Here is a 22,107-nt window from a genome sequence, read left to right as displayed (position 1 = left end):
AAATATACAGTACAGTACATTGATTTTAAAAGAAAGGAAGTTGGGATATACCAAGTCCCTTGGTGGTAAGATCATGGAGAGATTCTTTCTTCTGGTTACTTTGATCATGAGGTCAGCTGGCATCTTGGCTGAGCATGGGGAGTGAATAAACCACATAACTTGAGTGTGTGGCCTTCCATAGATTTATGATGGTCCAAGTCGAATTAAATTAGAATCCTGGTGCTACCATTTTTACTTTACAGTATGAATACCAGACCTGGACACTCACCAGTAACCATGGACAAAGATCGCACTTTTTTTGTAATCAAGTTCATGAGGAAAATCCTTAGGTATAGATAATATAGAAAAAAAGCTCTTCAAAGAGGCCCAAATGTGGCATGATAGTTGATTATTTTGTGAATGGTGATAAAAGTAGACTGCACCTAAAAGAAAAAAAAGTTGGGGTATATCAAGGATCAGGTTGATATGAGCATGGAGAGATTTATTTACCTTGGCAGTGACATTCATTCTTCTGGTGACTGTGATCATGAGGTCAGCAGACATCTGGGCCAGGCGCAGGGAATAATAAAGTTGCTAAACTCGATTGTTCAGCATTCCATACATTTATATCCACAGCCAAAGTTCCAAGTCTTTAGAATCCTGTTGCTCCCAGTCCTGCTTTATGAGGGTGAGACATGGACACACACCAGTAACCTTAGATGAAGATTGCACTCTTTTGTAATCAAGTCCCTGAGGAAAATCTTTGGCTGTATAATGTATGGGAGAGCAGCTTTTTTGAAGAGACCCAAATAGGACGTGATGCTCGAATCATTTGTGAATGTCAGCAAAGCAACTACAGATACATGATTTCCAGTGATCAGTCCTACTTGTCGGCGTCTCTCCATTCATGACCCCGAGGACACCTGGAGAACACCTGGATGGGACAAATTGACATGCCTGGGGGCCTTGGCCACCTGAATGTTAGCTGTACTGTGAGTCACTCATGGTGTAACAGTGTCGAGCATGCTCCCAAACCTCACCTGATCTGTTGGGACCGTGGTTAAATCATGGTTTGTTCAAGCACGATGCTGCGGTATGACTCAATATGAAGCGTGATCAGCAAGCCAACAGATTCAGTTACACTACAATGTTGTACTCTGTGGCCAAGAGCAAATCACCTGCCAACTTCAGAAGCGTGTGGATAAGGAACAATGCTTTGTTAGAAAGAAAAAAAAAATCAAATTCCTTTGATTTATTCATACTGGGCACTCCTTATTGAATAGGACCATTCCTGGCAACTCCTCTTAACCAGTTCAGTCTTTGGTCTGTGCGATTTGGGCTGTAGTTCTAACAAGAAGAAGAATAAACAACAAAAAATATTAGTCATTACTCATTTTTTTCCCCCCAAACAGAGATCCGCTAATTGGGGAATCAAACGGTAGATATTGTTGATACAACTCCACCTGAACTGCCTCCAGGAATCCATGTGGCTGAGAAAAAAATGTAATGTGCTCTATTTTGATAACCTCTCACATAGTAGTTGAGGTGGCTTTTACCATTTGACCCACTTTTACCCCAGATGTTTTTTTATTTATTGTGTGGCTGATTTGGACTGGACTGGCTTATGTGTTGTACCAGAGTTCTCAGAAATATTGAAACATCTTCTCATTACTCTCTTCTAACTGTGTTCTAACGTGTGCAGTTTTGTAGCAAGTGACAAACGCACAGTCGGTCTGCATTTTAGAGTCCCTTTAGTGGTGTCCCCCAACAGCTGTCCTTTAGCATTTGGTGGGAGAAATAAGTCTCTCATTACATTGCAGTATTTTTCTTTTTGTCTCAATTGTGTTATAGAATAAGGGCTGTGACCATCTGCCGTGATCTTCTTCCTTTCTTCTTTCAAAGATTGTTTTCTTTTCTTGTTCTGAATTGCATTTAAAAAAAAAAAAAAGGTTAAAAGATTGATTCAGAAACTGAGAAATCTTTCAGATTTGACCATTTTCTTAGCAGTGAAAATCCAAACAAATAAGGCACACTTATGCATGACTCATGCTCAACCTCGGCATGTGTGTGGTGTGTGTGCTTCTGCGTGCATGTGAAATATATTTAGCAAGGGGTGATGAGTCAGAGTAGCAATAGAGCTCTAGGAAGGAATTATATTACTCTGCTGCTCATCAGCACACCTCTTACAGTGTGTGCTCATCTGATTTGAACATAAGGTTACAACATTGATGCTCTGTAGCAGCAAGACGAGATGATGGATTCATGTGAAAGTGACTGGGCAAACTCATGATGCAATTTTGTAGATCTACGTTAATGGTCCTATAGTGACCAGACGGCCAAGTCAATGTCTTTTTTGCTCAAGAAAATGAAACAAAGTCATTTTCAATGATAATATCACCAAAATCGACACGTCCCAGGTCTTGTCAGAATGGGACACCAAATTCGCAGATTTGCTGGTGTGGACAAGATATACACTCTAACTCTGCTATAAAGTGTCAGCATTTACTCATATTTCATATAGCCTATCATCATTGTTGGGCAGAAATCCCGCCACTTCTAAAATTACAACTTTTCAGGAAATAAAAAAAGCAAAATTCCATCTTGCTTGTGTTTCCGAACAGCTTTCTGAGCTATGTTCAAGTTAGCTTTTATTGTAACCATATAATGTTGCACACTCACAACACATTAGCACCATTATGGCTAATTACTAATTTAATGTGCTAAAAAAAAATCACAAATTTATTGCAATGTCATTGATTAAAATGGTAGACTATGGTGGCGTGCCGGCCAGGCACAGGCCATCCTGATCACAAGCTTCGCTGACGCCAAGCTATCATATCGCGTTGCGTACTCGCATCAACACAACAGCAAACCAAAATTATGTCCAATCGCTAATTAATAAAAAAAATTGCATTGCCATTGCAAGATGTTTTCTATCTGATATGCATCTGACTCTATGATGACTTGCTGAACTTTTTGGTAGACTACGTGGTAGTGCCCCACCTGCTGTCTCTCGTCTCTCAAATGCTTTCAATGTGCAACTGGAACGAACTATCAATCCACACTACAGTATGATTCAGTCAGACAGTAGGACATACGATCATTCAGCCATTGTGGCTCACATTGTAAGTTCTTGTTCCCTGCAGGATCTGTGCCCACTGTTATGCCCAGTGGGGTCTGAGTCCGAACATTTGGCTTTTTATTGCCACCAGCCCCCTCTCTGCATTTTGCTTTTAAAAAACAATCAACTCGTGACTGATTTATTTTAAGCGCTGTGAAACCTGATGTGGCATGCTTGTGTTGCACTGATCCAAATCTGCCACACTACTTAAATGCTTCTTCCTTGGTCCATGCTCCATTTTTTTCTGCCCACAGATAAACAGTTCATTTTGTATTTTTGTTTGACCAGCCGTAAAATAACAATCAAGTTCCAATAGAAACGTTGTTGCCTTTTTACAGTAAACAGTATCACTAACCTCTTGTCATTTCTTTCCTCTAGGTTGAAAATAGTGAAAATATCCTTCAAATGCAAGCAATTCTTCATCCAGTTGAGGAGAGAGGCGGTAAGTGTTTATAAACACAATATACAAAAAAATGTTTTATTGCTGTTTTGATTGTGGAATACAGGCTACGGCCACCTGCTGTTATGGAGCGGTATTGCGTTACCGAGCTGTTTTATAGCAGAAAAATAGCAGATTGTACTTGTTCTTTGCATCTGCGTTAAGTTCGCCAATGTTAACAGGTTGTCACTGCAACCTTTCTTCAAACGCAGGGACATCAACTTCCTGTGGAAACAGACAGCCCAATGAACATTGTGTATCAGTTACGAAATGTTGAAACTTTCTCTCCTTATACAGTTATTAAGCAAAAGAGATAACATGGTCCTTTGTGTCAATCAACATCCGACATTAGTGCTATTCTCACGACTGTTTCCATCTTTTCCTTCCACTCAGACCGAGACCCGAGAGACGCTGCTTGGTTTCAACATGGTGAACTACCGGGCCTGTAAGAACCTGTGGAAGGCCTGTGTTGAGCACCACACCTTCTTCCGACTGGAACGGCCCATCCCGCTACAGAAGAACTTCTTCTCCCATTACTTCACCCTAGGCTCCAAGTTTCGATACTGGTACGAAGAAGCAGGTGGCATTTAACATACGAACGAACAATCCAAAGCATGTTGACTTCACAGCCAGGCTTTGACAAATGGAGGTGTACATGCATTATTTGAGACATCCAGTTGTTTCACGTCAGTTTTATAGGCTAAAACACTAGCTGGCTCGTGGACACCTTGCATGCTACCTTCCCCCCAAAATATCACAGCTGAATTATTCATGGTTAACCCAAAAAGGGGTTTTCAACTTGCAAAATATGTTTTTTGTTGGTGTTTTGTCATTAATATTCCATTTTGAATAATGAGTGGTAAATACATTTTCATGAAGACAAACCGCTGCACCTCAGCAACATAATTTGATATCTTACTTGAATCCCCCAATTTTTTTAAGGTTCCTTTAGTTTTATGACATTCTCTTTTTTTTCTTCTTGTTCCACGTAGCGGGAGAACGGAGGTACAATCTGTACAGTATGGCAAGGAAAAAGGCATCAAGGACAGAGTGTTTGCCAGGTAGTTACCCTGTCTTTCCTAGATTGGCCAATTCAAAATCCACACAGCAGCTGTTATATTTTTGTCTTTAGTTCAAGTGTATATGCAAAAGTGCTCACTTCCTCTGTGCAGATCCCCTAGCAAGCCTCTGGCCAGGAAGTTGTTGGGGGAAACTGACTGGGAGACGGTGAGCAGGAACAGCCTATCAGATGAACGGCTGGAGACCCAGAGCCTGCCGACTCGCTCGCCACCTGGGACGCCCAATCAGTGCGTCCAAATTTTAGCTTTTAAATGAAGCCACCTTAAAGGATATTTTGTTGTTGATGTTTAATGTAAGTTTTAAAATTAATATTTGGGAGCATCTCAAAACAACATCAAAGTTCACTAGTATAGGTAGATAAATACAAAAAGTGATACATTTTACTGTATATAATTGTAGATTCAATAAACACATAGGGAAATACTTTTCAGACGGCTAATTTGTATTTAATTTCTATATAAAAAAATTAATGGGTTGTTGCTTAATTTAGAGTTTTCAAGGTGTAATTGTGAAAATAAATATTTAAAATATATTTAATAACTGAGTTTTGAATTAAACTACTAAAATAAATGAAGTTCTTCTCAATATTTTTTTTATGTATTAAGATGCACATCTAAGTAGCAAATGAATTCCAAGCCAAATTACAGGTCCCAACTTTGCGCTGCTTTTTCCTGTTCTAATGAATATTCTTTGTGTTTTATGATTCAAAGCTAGAGAAGATGTGCAGTCTCAACCCATATGGCTCCATTCTGTACACTGCACAATGTTAATGAATTGTTTTGGACGAAGAAGGCCTTCAAGTTGGAGTCTCAAACTCTTTGTATGTGTGTTAGGAATTCGCTGTTTACACAAGAGGGCACGCGGCTACGCCCGTCGTCTGTCGGCCACCTTGTTGATCATATGATACACACGTCGCCAAGCTTGCCTGTCTTCTCTTCCAATCACAAGTCGGCCTCCTCCACGCAGGCCAACAGTATCAGCTTGGACTCCACCCCGTAAGTGTCCTGACTCCTATACCTGCCTGCGGAAGTTAGGTCACACCTGCTCGCTTTTTTGATGCACATTTCCTAACTAACTTTGAATTTAGCAGTAATGCAACTGATTTCTGTTCTGTCACCCATATACAAATAGTTCCCAGTGTAATTTTGTGGTGAAATTCAGCTCATCTTTTGTTAGTGCTGCTCTGTCTGACAGCACTGCTGAGTTGACTTTTTTATTTTTTTTATGTCTGCCTGTGTCTGTGGCCTTTCCCAACAGTTCACACCCTCTCCTAGTGACACTAGCTGAACCCTTTGAAAAGACTAACCCTTTGTAAAAACACTCATAAAATGTGCATACAGTGAGTGAGGAGGGAGGAGTGAGTTGCCCAACAGTGGCAGTGTTGGTAATCAGCGGGTGTGTTTATTGTGTTTTAACAATGAAAAAATTGCCTGGTAAGTTATTTAATAGGTCTGCAATACCATTTCACAGGAGCGGCAACGTTATTGTCAATAATCAGTATACTTTCTTTTTTTTTGTTCCTTTTTTTTTTTTGCATTTCTGGAGTCAGATTTCTGCTTAGTGCACTGCTTGACTAATGACGAGTTAGAAATTGTTTTTTCATCATGCTGTCGATAGCTTTATTTCTATTCCTCTCTGTACAAAGCAGCAACTATTTACTGTTCTGCCACCTTTAAAGCAATGCATGCACACACACACTGTTGCCAAATTGTTGTCTCATTCATTTGTTCCTGAGCCAAAATGATGACACACTCACCTGCCTTCTCACTGTCAGACATCACAAATTAGCTATGGTTGTTTTTCCATTCTTAGCTGATACAAGTTTGCTCTTATATCACAACGATAATGTGTTTTAGTACTTTTTCCCCCCGCACAGATGCTAAGGAAAGCTTTTTGTGAAAATAAGCTGGTTTTAAATGCCACCATTTTTTTAAATCTCCCTATGAAAAAGGCAGTCTTAACTTTCTTGGCCTGGCCTGTTCTTTTTTGTGTGGATGAGTGTTGGTGTAGGTGGACAATTTAAACAGTAAATTGTGGATACGGTCTAAAATACTGTAGGTATCTTTAACCCTTATTCTTGGATAACTTAGAATAAATACAATTTATTACATTTAGTCATCCATCCAGTACAAAATGAACATAGAGGATGTGCTATGCTATCTTAGGCCTGCTGTGCACTGCCGTCGTGCTGACCTTGTTTAAAGACATAAGCGTTATCTGTTTGTGTATGTGTGTGGGTGTACGTGCATGTGTTAAAGACACAAAGTGGCACCAGTAACAGCAGTCAAAACAAAGGCAATAATGTTTGACTGCTGTGCCCATCTTCAAGGAGGAATCCCCCCCTTCCCCACACACACACACTAACAGTGTGTGAGGCTTGGCTTTTACCCTTGCCATGTTGCTGTTGCAAGCATTACCTGATGAACCTTTCACATTCAAATCTGTCATTGTTGTGGCGATGAGCTTCGGGGTTGTTTTTCTTCCTCTTGAAAGCACATTTCATTGAAATGAATTCAATCTGACATAGACAACAAACGCTATCAGGCCTCTCGGACTCTTGGGGCCTTTTTCATCTCACTTAATCTTTTCTTGTCTTTACCTTTTGTATTTGTTTTCAAATTAATGTTTGTTTCACTTTGTACAGGAGTAGTCACATTTTACTGTTATACGCATAATAAAGTTTCATTCTTTCTTTTCCGTCTCTCTCTCTGCAATGCCCAGTTCTCCTGACGGGTTGGACGGCCAACCTCCGGCTCTGCCCCCCAAGCAGCTGAGCAGGAAAACCTTGAGCCAGATTATCCAGGCCCACTCGCAGCAGAGCCTCTTGGACAACCACCTCAACGAGATGTACGATGTTCCTGCCAACACTGACAAGACCACGGTCAGTCAAGGGACTAGATAATACAAAACATATTCATGTTAGGTTAATTGAAGGCTCTGAAATGCCCCACAGGGGAGGTTGTTCATCTGAATGGTTGTCCGTCTATATGTGATCTGTGATTGACCGGCGACCAGTCCAGGGTACCTCGTCCCTTGCTCAAAGTCAGCTGAGATCAGCTCTAACCCATTACCCTGAACACAAATCAGAAATCCTCTGTTTTCAGTGACATTCTTGCAGTTGCAGAATAAATATTTACACTTATGTTTCGTAATTTTCATCATGCTATGTGTTTTGTTCCATATTGTTAAAATAAACATGTTCACTCTGTCATTGAGAAATAGCAGATATAAACACCTTCCAGAAATATATTGATATGATCATTGCTAAACAGTCAGCTTGCTAACTCAATCATTTTGCTAGGTGAAGCTCCACGTATGTGCTCAAATAATGCTAACACTAACCAAAAATGTCCACCCTTTCAGCAAGTGCGCATAAAAGTGGTAAAGGAGCTTAACAGATATGGATTTCTAACAGAATAACATCAATTTAATACAATGAATATGAAATTCAATGGAAAATCTCAACTTTTTTCTTTTTTCTGAAATGGGGATCTCTCAAAGACACCTTATTGTGTTATTGACGCCGCAGTCTAAGTAATAAGTCTATTATATATATTTTTTTACTCGTTCTTTCAGCTAAATGGAGTTGTCCCTCATGATAATCTGGTCTTGATCAAGATGAGCCCTGATGAACATGGACGTTTTGGCTTCAACGTTAAGGTAAAAAAAAAGAAAAAAAAAAGTTAACTGGTCTGTTGTAGTTATTGTCCTATATTTGTTCATTAATTTGCTGTAATTCTGTGCATGCCAGATTTCTATTCTCCCAGTAGTTTAGACTTGTTAACAAGGATTTCAGAAGTTGACCGATTTTGCCTTAGCGTGTCTGTGTGTGTTTCCAGGGTGGAGCTGACCAGAAGATGCCAATCATAGTGTCCAGAGTTGCTCCTGGAACATCAGTAAGTCAGGACTCTCCCATTACAGCATATTGTAAAACTCTCCAAATGCAGCTTGACAAATCTCCCATTTGACTGTTTTGATCTCGCTTTCTGCTTTAGGCTGACCTGTGCGTGCCCCGCCTGAATGAAGGTGACCAGGTCGTCTTAATTAATGGGCGGGACATCTCGGACCACACCCACGACCAGGTTGTCATGTTCATCAAGGCTAGCTGTGAGAGCCACTCTGGAGAGCTCATCCTACTGGTCAGGCCAAACGGTAAGATGTAGCCATACAAAATATATAAAAAAAAAAAAGAGTAATATTAGCAAATAAGCCGAATGAGAGAAAAAAAACTAGTTACAAAAAGTCATAAAATATTGCACAATTGAAATTGAGTCTTTTTATGGTTTCATTAGAACTCATCTGTAACGAGTTTTGGAACTGGAAGGTTTGAGTCTAAAAGCTAGTTCTGTTCAGGAAATGTCGAAACTGGAAACTGTCGAGGTGCCCTTGAGCAAGAAAGCCTCCAACCTCAATTGAGGCTTGACTTTGTGTGTGCGTGTGCACTGATGGGGCATTATACATGTTCAATAATTTGTCAGGCCAGGCATGATTGCAGACTCATTGACTTAGCTGTAAGACAATAGTGTTTCTTTTTAGATGTTACATTTAATTTCAAACTATATTGCAAGGCTTCTCTTGCTTTATAACCAGATGTGAAAGATGCCAATGGCAATGAACATGTACTCATCTGATGTCTGGGTTTGAATGTTCATAATTATGTATGTTTAATAGATTTGTCTTCAGATACGCTTGCGTCTCATTCTCGGCTATATGTATGTACTTTATCAAAGAGTTCTTTCATTACCTTCAGGGAGTGTTTGAAGATGATGAATCATTGCAACGCTTTGCGTTAAGTGGGTCAAAGGGGGATTTACATGCAGTCATACATCAAAGCAGATACATAACATTTAAATAAGTTGAAGGTCTGTTAGCTCCCATTTTGTCTTGCTGTCATTTCAAATATCGCCCTCGCCTTGCTTGCAACATCATCTTGCCTCTGTATAGACAGTTATGGTCAGATGTTTTCACTTGCTCATCTTGGGCATAAATGTCATTTATTTTGGGGTGTTTATTTTTAACTTGTTTCTTCCATGGTCTTGTGAATTATACATTGTACATCTGCAAAGAATTGCCTATCAAAATTATACGTACGTATATAGATACCGTTAGTTAAATTTTTTAGTGAGTGGTGCTCATGAGGGAATGCAGCTTTGCCATTGCCAGCCTGACAAGCATTTTATGAATCATGCATTGGTTTGACCAAATCTCTTAAGCAATGGGACAATCCACAGAATTTAGTGACAGTAATGCCAACAATGGTAGAGTTACACAGAAGCTGCGTGTTGTATAATCCCTCCACCCTGGGAAAAAATGGTTCAAATAAATTAATAAAAGCCCTAATTTATTGGCATTCGTGTCCGTGATCTGTGTGTGAACTGTGTGTGTGCGTGTAAACTTCTGTTCACAGTTGTATGTTTTGATGGAACATTTCTTTGTTGTCCCATCCAGCCATCTATGACGTGGTGGAGGAGAAGGTGGACTCGGAGCCAGATTTTCAGTACATCCCAGAGAAGTCCCCTCAAGACCCCACCCAGCTGGACCAGCATGCTTTGAGGGACTCTATGGTTGCCCTAAAGGACGGTCTGAACAGTGGAGCCATACTGGCCCAGTTTGACGTGAGTTGAAATGCAAAAATCATTCTTACAGATGTAGTCATTTTACCAACTCTTTCAATTTCTTTGTTGGATTATCAATCAAGTGACCTCAACTTGCTGCTGTTTCTTACAGCAACTGTACAGGAAGAGACCCGGGATGACCATGCTGTGTGCCAAATTACCTCAGAACGTTTCCAAAAATCGCTACAGAGACATCTCTCCCTGTATGTGATTGCCACACAACATTTAGAACTACAGAATAAGATATATATATTTTATATTATGTATGACACTCTGGCTGTTGTCATTCACTTTGCCTTCTGTTGCTTTTTTTGTTTTGTCTTATCGCTCCCGTTGAAGATGATGCCACGCGGGTCATTCTGAAAAGCACAGATGACTACATCAATGCAAATTACATCAATGTGAGTTTTGATTTACTGCCTCGTAAATTCCCATTTGTCATGTTTATTGTGTCACAAAGTTCAGTATGCCTTTTTCTCTGGTGTTTTTTTTTTTTTAACCCCCATGCAAATTTACGCATGCTGAAAATACATACCTGTAACTTCCAGATAAAAGTTGGGACCAAAGTTGTTAAGGAAGTTCCCTGTTTTTCAATTCCTGTGTGTTTAGATGGAGATTCCTGCCTCCAGTCTCATAAACCGCTACATAGCTTGCCAAGGTCCTTTGCCGAACACCTGCCCTGACTTTTGGCAAATGACCTGGGAGCAGGGTTCATCTATGGTGGTCATGCTCACAACGCAGGTCGAGAGGGGACGGGTATGTCAAGGATTTTCTTTGAAAATCAGCAGTCATTAATCTTCTTCCTTTCCTTTCTTGATATTATGAGAATTGAGTATTTGTATTTATTTTTATTTTTATCTATTTAATTGTTGCTTAGTCTTCTATCAACAATACTTATACAACAACTTGTAATTTCACAGTTTTAGCCTTTAGGACCAGCTTCAGTAATCTTAAATTCTGATGGAAGTCGTTAAGTCTTCAACTGTGTATATTATTCAGGAACTTTAGAATTCTATGAGCAAAGACCGGGTAACTTCAATGTGGCTCTACAATCCTACTTGTCGGTTACAGGTGAAGTGCCACCAGTACTGGCCCAACCCAGACAGCAGTGCTCCGTACGGAGACTTCAGTGTTACGTGCCACAACGAGGAGGGAAATTCAGCCTTCCTGGTCCGGGAAATGACCCTCATGCACTTACAGGTGAGACAGGATGTAAAGATGAAACCGTATGAACGTTTCTTGTCAGGGACCAAAATTAGCACGGTTACCACTATATTCTTGATATTGCTAAAAGTAATGTCAACTAAAAATAGTTACCATACATTAAATTACATTACATTGCCGTTGCAATGTAAACCCTCTCTCAATACATGCTAATTATGACACTAAAAGTAAAGATAATTTAAATTTGTTTTATCAGTATATTGGAGGGTGTTGCATACATGTTTAGGTAGCCAATACGGCCCGATTAAAGAAAAAGAGAGGGAGAGGATGAAAACAGCAGGAGAGATTACAGAAGAAACATGGCGCGAGAACGTCCGGTGTTTCCGAAACAATGAGCAGCTGAGGATCCAGAGGAGGTGTGTTGCCATAGCGAGCGGTGTGGGCTGTTCTTTTTCTGGCTCTTGCTGCTCTCGCATGTGGACCACGTATTGAGATCTGGTTACCATGACAACGCAACCACCCCTTGTCAGTCAGATTCTTGTAAAAGAAAAGGAACGAAGTCGCAAGATGAAAAGCACAAAGGGAGACAACAAGTTTGCTTGCGTTTTTTTTGTTTTCAGTCATGGTGGTTATTTTGCATTCTTTTAAATTAGAGACTACCATTGTTTTTGTTGAAGCACATGAAACAGTAATAACAGTTCTTTTTTCTGAGCCTCTGTTGTTTTGTTTAGATGTGCACATCTGTGACCAGTTGACCTCACTGACCATTTCCCATGTAGCATGACCTTTCAAAATGTATTGGTCGACAAAGCAGCAATACTGCCAAATGGTTGCCATGGGGACCATGTTGCTGTGTTGAGGCGGCACAAGACTTTTGCACTGAAACAGTGTTCGCTAAAGCTAGACATGAAACGGTATGGAAAATTCACATCGCAGTTATTGGGACTAAAATGATCACAATTATTGGCATTATCATGACCACAGAAATGTAAACAAAAGTGCTTCATTTTGAATAAAAAAATATATAAAATCAGTAAATCAATGCACTCATTAGAGTTTTTTTTTTCCTCATATGCAAGATCCCACCTATGGACGCATTTTAAGTCTTCAATAAAGCTAATGCGCCTGATTTTGCCATGAGGCGGAAAGCCGCAATACCAACAAAATGAACCATAATAAGCACATGGGCGAACATGCAAACTCCACACAAGGAGGACCTAAGATGAGATTCCAACTCCAAACCGGCAACTGTGAGGCAGACGTGCCAAGCACTCGTTTCTCGTTACACTTGCTACACAGACATCAATCCTTAAAAGATGCTTTAATTTTTCTCAACAGTGAGGCTGACATGATATGGCTCTAAGCTGCAATGATGTTCTTCTTATGGTCAAATGTGAAGAATATTAGTGTTTGTGTGTGTGTCGTCAAGAAGAGCCTTCTGGTTTGCTACTTGTCATGTCGATTTTAAGTGCCATTTGATTCACCCACACAAAATGTAACTTGTTCATCACTTAGAGTAAGAGCCCTTGGAGATATGTTTAAGGTGTTACAGTGTTTTTGATCTGTCACAGTAAACTCGAGCACAAGTCCCCAATCGTATTCCTTTGTTTTCGGCTAGCCAGCGTATGAACGAAATACATTTTTCCCAGAAAGTTGTATTCACTGTCTTCGTATGTGTTAAACCTTTTCAGAGTGAGCAGCAGAGAGAGTTGACCCAGATCCAGTACCTGGCTTGGCCCGACCACGGTGTCCCTGATGATTCCACCGACTTCTTGGACTTTGTTACTTTGGTTCGGAGCAAAAGGATGGGGCAAGACCAACCTGTGGTGGTACACTGCAGGTTAGAGGGTTGAGATATGGCAGATCAGCGTTGTTTTTTCGTTCCTAACTCACGCACAAGTTTTTATGTAAACGCCTGATACAGTATTGCCCACATGCTGTAGATCACTCGTTCTCAGCCCCGGCCCTCGAGTACCACTATCCAGCCTGTTTTCCATGTCTCCCCAGCCAACACAGCTGAGGATTGTCCTCAGGCTTCATGCAGAGCTTGCTGATTAGCTGATCGTTTGAAACACTTGTGGGAGACATGGAAAACAAGCTGGATAGGGGTAATCGGGGACCGCGGTTGAGAACCACTGCTATAGATCAGGCGTCTAAAGGCAAATAAATGATTAGCAGCTTCAATCGAATCCAATCCACTTTTATTTCTATAGCACATTTTATAAGCAAGCGTTTCCAAAGTGCTGCACATTAAAGTCCACACACGATCATACAAATAAAATCTAGTAAAACCTATAAAAACTATATATATATTTTTTTAACAGTCAATAAAATAGTCAAATACAAAATAAATGCATTAAAAAATAAATAAATAAAAAAACACGAAAAGACCCCGAGCACCACACAATTCACGCTGAACTAAACGCCAAAGAATTAAAGTGGGCCTTAGGACGTGACTTAAAACACTCCACTGTGGGACCAGTTCCAACGTTAAGAGGTGATCGTTCCACAGCTTAGCGCCAACCTAAACTTGTCAAAGTTCTAACCTTTATTATCGAATGATAAAGTCAATGTGTTAACTGTTTCAAACTCAACTGTATAGGAATTAAATTGGAATTGGACGTTTGGACCTGCAGTTTAAAGTCAACTTCAGTCTCACTTTGTGACTTTTAACATATCCTTTTGTCTCTTACTTTTTCCTCAGTGCTGGGATTGGTCGGACAGGTGTTCTGATCACCATGGAAACGGCGTTGTGTCTCATGGAGTGCGGCCAGCCGGTGTACCCTCTGGAAATCGTCCGGACCATGAGAGACCAGAGAGCCATGATGATCCAGACGCCCGTACGTCGAGCCGGCTGTTTTTCCGATCTTGCTTCTACTCATCTTGTCTTGCTCTCCACCAGAGTCAGTACCGCTTTGTGTGCGAGGCCATCCTGAAGGTCTACGAGGAGGGCCTGGTCCGACCGCTCACGCCTGCCGTCTACCAGCTCCGAGAGAAGGAGGACGGCAACCAGGAAGAGGGGGAGGAGGAAGAGGAGGAGGAGGAGGAGGAGGACGAGGATGACGAGGAGAATACAGAGGAGGGAGAAGACAAAGCGGAGGTCGAGGAGGAGGAGGAGGAGGCGGCTGTGGTGGAGCTGCTGGAAGGAGGTCTGGATGATGAGGAGGACGATGATGACGATGAAGAGGTGGAGGTGCTGGACGTGGGGGAGGTGACGGAGGAGGAAGTGGAGGAGCCCAGCGTCGCCAGCGCCACCAGCGAGACCAGCGTGAACCCTGAACCCCATCCTGACGACCCGTGACACTTTTTCAGGGGAAGCAGGAACAGGAGGAGAGAACAAACGCACTGTTGCACTTTATGATAACAAAAATGGGAAGAACAAACAGGAAACTCATGGACAGGTTTCAATTAAAGAAGCAATCCCGCCATGTTGATGAGGTACCGTTAGAGGCTGTTGTGTGTTCAGGGTACGCACCAAGTCGACAAAGATACCGAGTTGCTTTTGTGCCATAAATTCCGAGCGGATGGGCTGTCCCATGGTTGGAAAGCTTCCCGCCTCCCCCCCCCTTTCCCGTCACCTGGTCCTCTTTTGTGAGTGAGTCTGCCAGACAGACCTGCCTTTTTTTTTTTTAAAGCTGATACAGAGATAAACCTTTTATCTTTTGCCCCTCCCGAAAGAGTATTTATTGTTTTATTTTGTGTCAAACCTTGTCCACTGAACAAAATGAGCTGTATGTTTGTACCAGTCAAGAGCATCATACCTTCCCGGTCCACTTTTAAGTAGTGCAGTAGTCTTATCCTTCTTAATTGCTTCGTTAATTATTTTTGCTTTGTGAGGATGTGGGGAAAAAAAACATGATTTAATTTATTGTTTTGATCTTTCTCAGCTTTTTCGTTACAGACGGACAGATTGACGCGGGGGGGGGGGCATTTAGTGTGGTGACTTTGAATCATTGCTTTGCTTTGGGAGACATATGACCTAGTGAAGAACAAAACAGGTTTACAATCTTCAGGATGTGTTGAGTGGGAACTCCTTTTGTGTGTGTGTGTGCATGGAGCATTTGAAGTCTAAGGAAACTAAATTGGCCCTCCCGTCCCATATTTCACCCCAGAAATGATCAAACTTTGACAATATACTCCATCCTAAATGGATGGCATAGAAAATGCTTTTCTGCTTGGAGAATTTCTTCCAAGTGGGGCAAATTCCCTAATAGGAGTTTGAGTCCTGAAATGTGTCCAAAATGGCTACTTTAATCCCAAATGGCTGATTTCAAACGTGCCCTTGAGATGTGTTTGTGCATCCTGTCATGACAGGCATTCTCACGTCAATTGTTTTTAGGGGGTCAAATCGTGGACCCCTATAATACATGAATTTTTCCCAGGAGGCACACGCAAAGCGTGCCCCCTCATTCCTACTGAGTCGAACCATTTGGCGAGTCCATACAAATAATGAAGCCTGAAAAACAAACGTGTCACACTATTGGAACACCCCCCCCCCCCTCCGAAAAAGTCTTCACATATTTAATCCCTTGGATTTAGATTTTTCGTAACATGCGGCACTTTAAAAAAAATATTTAATCTTATTTTAGGATATCTAGTGGTACACCATCATTTCAAGGTACTTGTTTTGAAAGCTAAGTGAATGTCAGTCTGAGTGTTCACCCGCCACACGTCATCAATTCCAGCATGGACTTTTAACTTATTAACACGTCATGTTTTTCATTGAGTTTTTTTTATTTTTATTGATAAATATGATTTAACATTGTAAGGTGTGCAATTTTTCATCGCGTTCTAAGATGACTGAATGAGTTTTGTTTCGAGGTTTCCATTTTCAGTTCTTCTCTACTGTTGCATTTTGCATCTCAATAAATTAGAATTTCTGGAAGTAGTTCTTATTCAAAAAGTCAAACTTGAATAATATATATTCATTACACACAAAAAGATATTTAATGTTTGGATTTTTTTTGTTTTGTTATAGTTGCAATGATTTTAGCTTACAGCTAACAAAAACCCAAGTACAGTGACCTACTGCTAATCATTAGGGAAAGGAATCAGGACCTCCTGTGAATAGTCAAAATAAGCGTGTAATCAACAGATGCTCCCTTAAAAATGTTTGATAATTTGCCACAAAATTGTGGCAAAGCACTACTCTTTTTTTTTTTTTTTTTTTAACAAAAAAGAAATAACTCAAATTAACTTCAAATCATTCCTTGGCACCAAAATGGTGCCAAAGAATTACTTTTGTCTAAATAATGCTCCACAATGCACAATTGAATTCCCTGGCCCCAAAATGATGCCAAAGTAGTGACTTTTGTCTATAAATGGTGCTCCTCAACTCACTTCAACATAGTTCCTTGGTACCATTTTTGCCACAAGATTGGGGCAAAGCAATACTTTTGTTCATAAATGAAGAATAACGTGAATTTTTCTCCAAGTTTACAGAGGATAGGGTACCCAAAAAAATCTGTGAATGCCAAATCGTGACTATCTGGGATTTCATAGACTTTTCCAGCTGAAATTTTTTTAATATTACATAAACAATCAAATCGATTTTAACATGGAAATTAGGTAGGACTGGGAATGATTTGTCCTTGTGTTCCTATCCAATGTAAATAACTCACTTTTGAACTCACTTTTGGAATTAAACTACTGAAATAAATGAACTTTTTCACCACATTCAAATTTATTGTGATGCATCCGTATAACTCTGCCGTCTTTCGAATATTTGGAGCTGTCTGTTCTAAGCCTGCTTGTCTCTTAACTGGAATGAAACATGGTGCCATAAAAGCTTTTTCCTTTTTGACATGATTATTTTTTGGAGTCTGCTTATCCTGCCCTTTCATGCCGAGTTTCTTTGTCCCCTATCAAGAAGTTGACTTCTCCAAAACTTATCAGGCTTTCACAGCACATCTCGTCCATCCTCCTCATGCTTTGTATTGTTCCCTCCACGTGGTCTGTTGGAACAGTGGAACTGTGCGTTTGTTTTATTCGACAATACATCCTCGAGCTTCTTTTCAAAAGAACAACACTAAAATCACTATGCTCCCTTCCAGCTAACTTTGCATTCAGCAGCCGAGTTGGTCAATTTTTCATTTACTTTACTTTAAAAACCAACACTGTTTTAGGCCTGTGAGCAGCATCAGCAAGACGAACAAGAATACAACTTTTAAGACATTTTACCAAGAAAATAAAACACTTTCCCAGAAAGAGAGCGCGTGTACAACTGTACCAAACATCTAGCGAGAGCTGTATAATTGAAATGTTTGTTAATGACCCGTAATCGGCGCATTTAGTGTACTGGTTGAAGGTAGTTTTAGAGAGGTTCAAAAAATGGGAAGGGCCGACTTTAGCTGTATTTTTTGCAAAGATGAAACCTGTTGTAGATGGCTAGGAAAAAGACAGCACTTTGTAGAATGCTGAGTGGCAAGTAGTGCTATTGAAAAGAAAAAGTACCTTTTTTATGTTTAAATTTTCTTTTCTTTTGTTTTAAAAAAAAATAAGGCGGGGGGGGGGGGACTTCTAACTACACAGTGCCACTTGTTAATTTTGTGTAAATAATGCTAGACCCTGTAAATACTATGTTGTATATTAAAAAAAAATCTTTAAAATAAAAGGGAAAATCAATTGTGAGCAGAAGTATTTTGTTGTTGTTTTCCTCTGGAGGATTCAAATGTTCCACAACTGGTGTGTACTTCCAAACTTCTTGATTTGATTTGACACAATCTATACCGGCGAGTATATATGCTAAAACCCCAAGATGATGTTTTTCCTTATATTTTAAATGAAGCTTTTTGTGTGTCGTACAAATGTCTTGTTTCTTTCTGACTGGAATCCTGATTTTACTGGTGCTTTGGACGTGTCTATAAGCTTGATTGTGAACAATTAAAGCTTGTCTGTCAAAGCATGGAGATGTCGCTTCAGATTTACACACTGCAAAAGTGAGGTAAAGAGAAGAGATGGCTCCATCGAAAGAGTACTTTCTAATTTGATAGCCATAGCTGATCTTATTTCATTTCTACAGTGGATATAAAAAAAAAAGTCTACACACCCCTATTCAAATGTTATCTTTTTTGTGATGCAAAAAAAAAGAGACCCAGATAAATTTTTTATAATCTTTTTTTCCAGCATTATAACCCATACAACTCAAATTTAAAAAAAAATATTTGAGAAGGAAAATGCCTCTGAAAACCTCCAAGTACTGTACTGTACATGTTTTTAGAATGTGGGAGGAAGCGGTAGCACCCAAAGTAAGCAAACTCCATATTAGAGGATGAGCCGAGATTCAGTACTGCCCAACTTGACCAAAACTACTTCCTGCTTGTTGAATTGTCCATCATGCAAAGTCAAAAGGGGTTTTCTTGGATAAAGTTAAATGACTATTAGAACTTCAATTAGTTTTTAAGATTTTTTAAAACTATTTATTATTGTATCATCTTTATCACTGTGCCATGGGAGATCATCAGGTGTGCTACGGGGAATTATCCAATTTCACTTGATCAATCCAAAATGATTTACTTACCACAAATAATAACTTAAATCATCTATCTATTCCAGCTGTGCTGAGATAAACAGTTGGACATTATTATTTTTTTACAGAAAGTCAAGTAAATGCAGTTTAGGTTTATTTCGAAATTTCCCCCAAGGCTGAATATCCCTTTTTGTGACCGTTTGCGTAATATAGTATGCTCATTGACTCAATAAAAATCAAAAAGAAAAATAAAGAGACAGAAAGAAAAAAACAAAAGAAAAAACCCACTGTTCTAAACTATCCAGAAGAGGGCGCCTATGATTATTGAAAAACTTTTACTGTTTTAGTTTACGACGGAGTCCCGTTAAACGTGTACGTATGTCAAAATACACTAACGCATAACTCATAACTTACGAATTGTATGAAAAACATGCAACTAAAATAATAAAATTAGGAAAAACAGTAAGTATAGCGGTATCATGTCAATGTTTTTTGTTTGTAACCTCTGTTTTTTTGTCGGGATTAATTCATTAATACTAGTTAAAGTGTTGAATGACTAAATATACATTAATCAGCGCATTGCTTCTTATTTAAATACAACCAATTCGACCCCGAAACAAATAACAGTTTCGTGTCTGTATTAACTGGAAGCAACTGTGCGTATATGATAAAATAGCAAGCCTCTAAAAGTTGGAACGTATTGATCAAAAAGAGTGCATGTCTCTTTAAAAAATGCTAATCACATTGTTGTTTGGGTTTATCATGATGTCACTTCCGGGGAAAGCTTTGCCTCCTACTTTTTTTGTGTGTGTTGGGACCTGGGAGGAGAGGAAAATCTCGCGCAGGGGTCGTGAGACGCAATAAAATAGGAAGCAAACTTCGAACACTTGAAATGCTTCATGTTGCTCTTCGGTCGTCTAAAATGCAAGCGGGCGTGCTTTCGCACTGGATTTAACGGAGGAACTTCGGTAAGAATCTCTCGCTTCTTCATCCCAATCCTTCTCCGAATCCACAAGTGTCTCCACAGCCGGGCAAGTGTATCTTCGGTCCAGCCAACGAGAGTTCCAGGCGGCGCTTGTTTTCTCTCACCGGACAGTCAGGCAGAAATGCTAGCTTGCAGTACAATTGCGGGCATTGTAACGGCGTAGTTTGTACTGTAAATCAAATGCACACCTGTTGCGTCGCTTCCTACAGGTACTTTTAGGCCCTGGCTGAGTACAAATGTATAAAATAATCATTTACCCTCAATCTGCTCCTCGTTTATATGATGAAATTGAGGATTCCCACTAACATTTGTCAATATTTGGTAAATCAAAAGTCAGAACCTCAATAGCAGCGACTTTCGTTGCTCATTTCGACACTTTTTTGTGTGTCGAAATTACGTCATTTTTCTGCGCATCATTTGACTTGAATTCGTTTTTGTGCATAAAATGCTTCTTTAAGGACTAATTTAGAAATATGTGAATTTAAATATTAGTCCAAACACGTAATTGGTAGAACAAATTAGCTTTCAATATAATTTGTAAAATGGCTACTTAAATATTTTAATTACTATTATTACTATTATATAGTGAGGCACTACACTAACAGTGACATATGTTAATATAAAGTGTAGTAAATATAGTGTGTTATCATCATAGCCTATGCCCATATTATAAACAGATTGTAAATACACTACTAATCTATCTAAAGTACTGAACTACTACACTTTCAATGACATTTATGTAAACACTTGTACATCCGCGCCACTTAACACTGTTTCCTGTGCATGTTTCATCATAATAGCCCATGTTTGAACCACTTTTTGTGTGATCCAGGTGGTGTAGTGTGACCCTCCCTCACTCCCAGCATGCTGAGTTTCCTGCGCAGGACCCTGGGCCGACGCTCCATCCGCAAACATGCAGAAAAAACACGGCTACGGGAGGCCCAGCGCGCTACAACGCACATCCCGGCAGCTGGAGATGCCAAGTCCGTCATTACTTGCCGTGTGTCCTTGTTGGACGGGACCGATGTCAGCGTCGACCTGCCGGTAAGAGCATTGCATCCGAAGTTGACCCCGTATTTGTTTGGATTAATAGAAAATAGAAATATAACAGTACCAAGATACATACAATGACGAGCTCTGATATGATAGAGGTATGTCACATAAATCTGGTGAATTGTTTCGTGATGCACAGTTAGACGCGTGTGCAGCTCCTGAGCTCCTCTCAGTAGTATATTTAATACATTTAAGTGAGGCGAAACCAGCTAAACCAGTAAATATGGTGACATTTTTTCTCACTTATGGTCTTTCTGGCTTTGGCTCAAAGGAAGGTGTGAGTGATGTATGAAATGAGGTGTGTGAGCCCAAATATTGATCACTATGAGCCCAATTAAAAGCACTTTTTTGTTTTTTGCAATGCTCTAAAGCATTTGTTGGCAAATATTACTTTATAATTTATCCAGTAGTACTTTACATCCATACCATAAATGTCATTTATTTTAATCGTGCAAATAAAGTATGGATTATTACAAATTAAAAGTAGTTGTAGTTAGAGATAGACCAATATGCTTTTTTCAGGGCCGAAACCGATTATCGGTCATCAGGGAGGCCGATAACCGACATTTAAAGCCGATATACATTTGCAGGAAGAAAAAAAAAGTTGGTGTCAAAATTTTTAATAATAAAACTCCAGAACTTGACTGCTTAAAATGCCTTTAAGCGCATGTTTATTAAACAGCTTTTGTGATTTGCAACACGTTAAAGGTTTTTGTTTGCCATCAGCTTTTTTTGCACCAACTATAATGTGGCTTCCACACACTAACTCCCAAATAGCCGCTAATTCGTAGGCTAACTGTTCACCCACACGCCAACCCCGGGATAACTCCCACATAGCCGCAAAAAAACGGTTATTAGGTTAGTCCACGAGCTAACCGTTAGCTCACAGGTTAACCTAATAGCCATTAATTTGCAAGCTAGACGGTTAGCTCGCAAGCTAACCATCTACACCCACACAAAAAACCCCAAACTCCCAAATAGCTGCTAAAAAACGGCTAATAGCCGTTAATTCACGAGCTAGCCGCTAATTGCTGCTTATTGGCTGTTAGCACTGCACGAGCGAACAATCAGATTGTTCTGTGGGCGATCAAAACAAAAAAAAAGAGGCCGATGCCGATATTCATAAAATGCAGAATATTCCTAGTTGTGATAGTTTGGTGTTGACTTTACACTGGTGACCGCTATGTTGTTGTCAGTAGCACA

The 22,107-nt window shown here is 39.9% G+C and overlaps 2 protein-coding genes across 7 annotated transcripts in view; both read left to right on the top strand.

Moving 5' to 3' along the window:
• Positions 1-18,306, top strand: part of ptpn4a (protein tyrosine phosphatase non-receptor type 4a) — a 52,196-nt gene extending 33,890 nt beyond the window's left edge. The window contains exons 11-27 of the mRNA XM_086091181.1: positions 3,479-3,542; positions 3,933-4,105; positions 4,532-4,600; positions 4,712-4,846; positions 5,453-5,614; positions 7,341-7,500; positions 8,196-8,279; positions 8,459-8,515; positions 8,615-8,771; positions 10,068-10,234; positions 10,347-10,437; positions 10,574-10,635; positions 10,844-10,990; positions 11,306-11,434; positions 13,090-13,238; positions 14,103-14,238; positions 14,301-18,306. Of these exons, the coding sequence (XP_085947307.1) occupies positions 3,479-3,542; positions 3,933-4,105; positions 4,532-4,600; positions 4,712-4,846; positions 5,453-5,614; positions 7,341-7,500; positions 8,196-8,279; positions 8,459-8,515; positions 8,615-8,771; positions 10,068-10,234; positions 10,347-10,437; positions 10,574-10,635; positions 10,844-10,990; positions 11,306-11,434; positions 13,090-13,238; positions 14,103-14,238; positions 14,301-14,699 (2,341 nt within the window). The 3' untranslated portion in view covers positions 14,700-18,306. The remainder of the gene's footprint in view (positions 1-3,478; positions 3,543-3,932; positions 4,106-4,531; positions 4,601-4,711; positions 4,847-5,452; positions 5,615-7,340; positions 7,501-8,195; positions 8,280-8,458; positions 8,516-8,614; positions 8,772-10,067; positions 10,235-10,346; positions 10,438-10,573; positions 10,636-10,843; positions 10,991-11,305; positions 11,435-13,089; positions 13,239-14,102; positions 14,239-14,300) is intronic.
• A 1,351-nt stretch (positions 18,307-19,657) lies between these two features.
• Positions 19,658-22,107, top strand: part of epb41l5 (erythrocyte membrane protein band 4.1 like 5) — a 28,241-nt gene continuing 25,791 nt past the window's right edge. For all 6 annotated transcript variants that reach the window (XM_086091155.1, XM_086091153.1, XM_086091151.1 and 3 more), the window contains exons 1-2: positions 19,658-19,834; positions 20,684-20,895. In XM_086091155.1, coding sequence (XP_085947281.1) covers positions 20,716-20,895 — 180 coding nt within the window. In that variant the 5' untranslated portion in view covers positions 19,658-19,834; positions 20,684-20,715. The remainder of the gene's footprint in view (positions 19,835-20,683; positions 20,896-22,107) is intronic.

Source organism: Leptonotus elevatus, chromosome 12, assembly GCF_054856555.1.
Source record: "Leptonotus elevatus isolate MCC_2025b chromosome 12, RoL_Lele_1.0, whole genome shotgun sequence".
Taxonomy (NCBI): domain Eukaryota; kingdom Metazoa; phylum Chordata; class Actinopteri; order Syngnathiformes; family Syngnathidae; genus Leptonotus; species Leptonotus elevatus.
The sequence above is the reverse complement of the archived record's forward strand: the minus strand, read 5'-3'. Positions and strand labels throughout refer to the sequence as shown.